The following is a 3397-nucleotide window of genomic DNA, read 5'->3' as shown; positions in this document are numbered from 1 at the left end:
ATTATAATTTTTATACATACTAACATTTACATTATGCAACTAAATTTTATTTATGCATACTAACATTTAAATTATGCAACTAATTTTTATTTATATATACTAACGATTATTTATACATGTCAATGTTTATTTATTTATATTTTAGATACTCTTCGTAATTTTAATTAAACATTTACTAATATTTATTAATGTTTCTAATTAGTAAAATTATACCAAGTAAAGTTATGTATTAGTTATAACTCTCATCAAATGATTTATAAAATACATATACATATACATAATATATATATATATATATATATATATATATATATATATATATATACACACACACACACAACGGATATGTATATGCGACAGTTATAAACAACAAAAACAACGACTATATTATTTACTATAAACGAACATTCTTACCCTGCTTATTTTACCCACAACAAAAAAATTTCTCTTTAATCAAACAAATCAATTTCAAGAAATCAAGCTTTAAGATGATTCACCTTTTTGTGATAATCATGACTATAATAGTCATATTACTTTTCATCTCAATCTTTAACATCAAAGATAATATGGAATTTCATCTACTTTTAGGCTTGTATATAGTGTTAGCTTTAGCTCTTCTTTTTTGTGTAATATATACTAAAATAAATGGATTTTAATTTTCATTTTGTTTAAAATTTATAGTTACAATATGTCCAACATTGCAAAGCTCGAGTTTGCAACACTTGAAGTTAGTAGAAAGAATTATGTGCCATGGATGATAGATGTAAAAATGCATCTTGATTCCATGAGAATCTCAAATGCTATAAATGAATTTAAAATTTGTTTGGCACAAGACAAGGCGAAAGCATAAGTTTTCCTTCGTAAGAATATTGATGAAATGATGAGATTTGAATATATGGATATTATTGATCTAAGTATTCTCTGGAATCTTTTGAAAGAAATATTTGATCATCAAAAAACATTTATACTTCCCAGTACTAGAGATCAATGGAGCACATTGAGGTTTCATGACTTCAAGAAAGTAAATGAATACAATTCAACTTTGTTCAGAATATGTTTACAACTCAAGTATTGTGGACAAGAAGTTACTGATGAAGATATGTTGGAGAAAACTTACTCCACATGTCATGCAGCAAACATTACCTTGATGCAACAACACCGGATGCAAAAGTTCACAATATATTCTGAACTAAATGCATGTTTGCTTGTTCTAGAACAAAACAATGATCTCTTGATGAAAAACCATGAATCTCGTCCAATCGGATCACTAGCACTTCCTGAAGCAAATGCTTCAAATATTAATGGTCATCAAAACAATACATGTGGACGAAGGCGTGGTCATGGTCGAGGACAAGGCCATGGTTAATTTAATCGAAACCAAAGCCATGACCAGAATCATAATTATGGTCATGGACAAGGTAATAATCATGGTCGTGGCCAGAAAATGAATAATTACCAATCTTCACAAAGAAACAATATCCATACATAAAACAAGGCCAAAGTGGCAAGGCATGATGTTGGGACATCATAAAAATTTGATGGTTCATGTTATAGATGTGGTAGCACAGGCCATTGGTCAAGGACTTGTCGCACACCTGCACATCTTTGTCAATTTTATCAAGAGTCCATTAAAGGAAAAGGAAAAGAAGCAAACCTCATTGATAATGTTGAATTCACTCTACTGACTTTTGCTAATTTCTGCAATGACATGGAAGACATAAACTAAAAAAATCTCTATTATTGTTCTAGTAAACCTGTTTTTTCCTTCGTTTGTTTTTCATGTAATGTCTTTCCTACAATAAATTTACCTTCTTTATAATAATTATTATGATTATGTTTATTCACTTATTATTTCTTTCATATATGAAGTTTAATATGATTTCAACTGGAGCACAACACCAAGAAAAGGTTGGAGATATTTGTATAGCAGATAGTGGTAGTACGCATACTATTCTGAAATCAAAGAATATTTTTCAAAATTATTACCAACAAAAACAGTCATACATGCAATATCAGGTCCTGCAGACTTGATAGAGGGAACTGGGAAAGTCCATTTTATATTACCAAAGGGTACAAGCTTTTTGTATAGAAAATGCCTTATTTCCTCTAGGGTCTAATAGAAATCAACTAAGTTTCAATGACATATATTTCAAAACATATGACATAAAACTGTGACCATTGAAAATAAAAAATATATGTATTTTATAGACAAAAACCATGTGCTTTAAAAAATACCAACACTTGATTATGTTCTACATTATACATATATACATATAATTGAATCACATATTATAATCAAAGAAAAACATTGTCATCCTAGGACATTCAGTTTATGGCATGATAGGATGGGCCACCCAGGATTCACAATGATGTGAAGGATAATTAAGAATACGCATGGGCACCCGTTGAAGGACCAAAAGTTCCTTCAATCCAATAACATAAGACCATGTACATCTTGTTACCTTAGGAAGTTAATTATAAAACATTCTTAAATGAAAATTAAAAGGGGGTCACCTAGATTTATGAGAAGAATTCAAATTGATATATGTAGACCAATTCATCCACCATCTGGACCATTTAGATATTTTATGGTCTTAATAGATGCATCTAGCAAATGGTATCATGTTTACCTATTATCAAATTGTAATATGGCATTTTCAAAGTTTCTTGCTCAAATTATTAAATTAAGGGCACATTTCCCTAATTATACTACCAAAAGAGTGAGACTTGATAATGTTGGTGAATTTACCTCACAAGCATTTAATGACTATTGTATGTCTGTAGGAATTGTTGTTGAGCATCCAGTTGCTCATATACACACGCAAAATGGTTTAGTTGAATCACTGGTTGAACGTCTCCAACTAATAGCTAGACCATTGATAATGAGGACCAAACTTCCAAGTTCATATCATGTATATTCTCCCCTACAACTTGCTTTTAGTCAAGAGCCAAATATATCTCATTTGAGAATTTTTAGGTGTACAGTATATGTCCCCATTGCACCACCACAACGGACAAAAATGGGTCCTCAAAGAGGTTGGGAATATATGTTGGTTATTAGTCAATCTCTATTATAAGATATCTTGAACCATTAACGGGTGATGTTTTTACAACACATCTAGTTGATTGCCAATTTGATGAGGCAAATTTCTCATCATTATTGGGAGAAAAGAAGATTCTAGAAAATGATGTTTCATGGCATGAGCCATCTTTATCATATATTGGCCCTCGCACAAGGCAATGTGAAATGGAAGTTCAAAATATAATGCATTTTGAAAAAATGAAAAATCAATTATCTGATGCATTTACTGACAAGGGTGACTAAATCATATATACCAGCTGTCAATGTTCCAACTTGAATTGAAATTCCACATGGATAATCTGATGATAAAGTCAC

At 30.4% G+C, this 3397-nt stretch overlaps 1 protein-coding gene across 1 annotated transcript; it reads left to right on the top strand.

Annotated features, from left to right (window-relative positions):
* Positions 1–895: 895 nt before the first annotated feature.
* On the top strand, positions 896–1366 carry LOC145055727 (uncharacterized). The gene has a single exon (XM_079004115.1). It carries the CDS (start codon positions 896–898, stop codon positions 1364–1366), a length of 471 nt encoding a protein of 156 aa, XP_078860241.1.
* The last annotated feature ends 2031 nt before the right edge of the window (positions 1367–3397 follow it).

Source organism: Lactuca serriola, chromosome 1 (genome assembly GCF_051521515.1).
Source record: "Lactuca serriola cultivar US96UC23 chromosome 1, Lser_US96UC23_V15, whole genome shotgun sequence".
Lineage (NCBI taxonomy): Eukaryota > Viridiplantae > Streptophyta > Magnoliopsida > Asterales > Asteraceae > Lactuca > Lactuca serriola.
Note: the sequence above shows the minus strand (reverse complement) of the source record. Positions and strands in the feature narration are given on the sequence as shown.

Excerpts from the sequence above, each read along its gene's own strand:
- LOC145055727 (XM_079004115.1), top strand. The coding sequence starts at position 896 with ATGGATATTATTGATCTAAGTATTCTCTGGAATCTTTTGAAAGAAATA.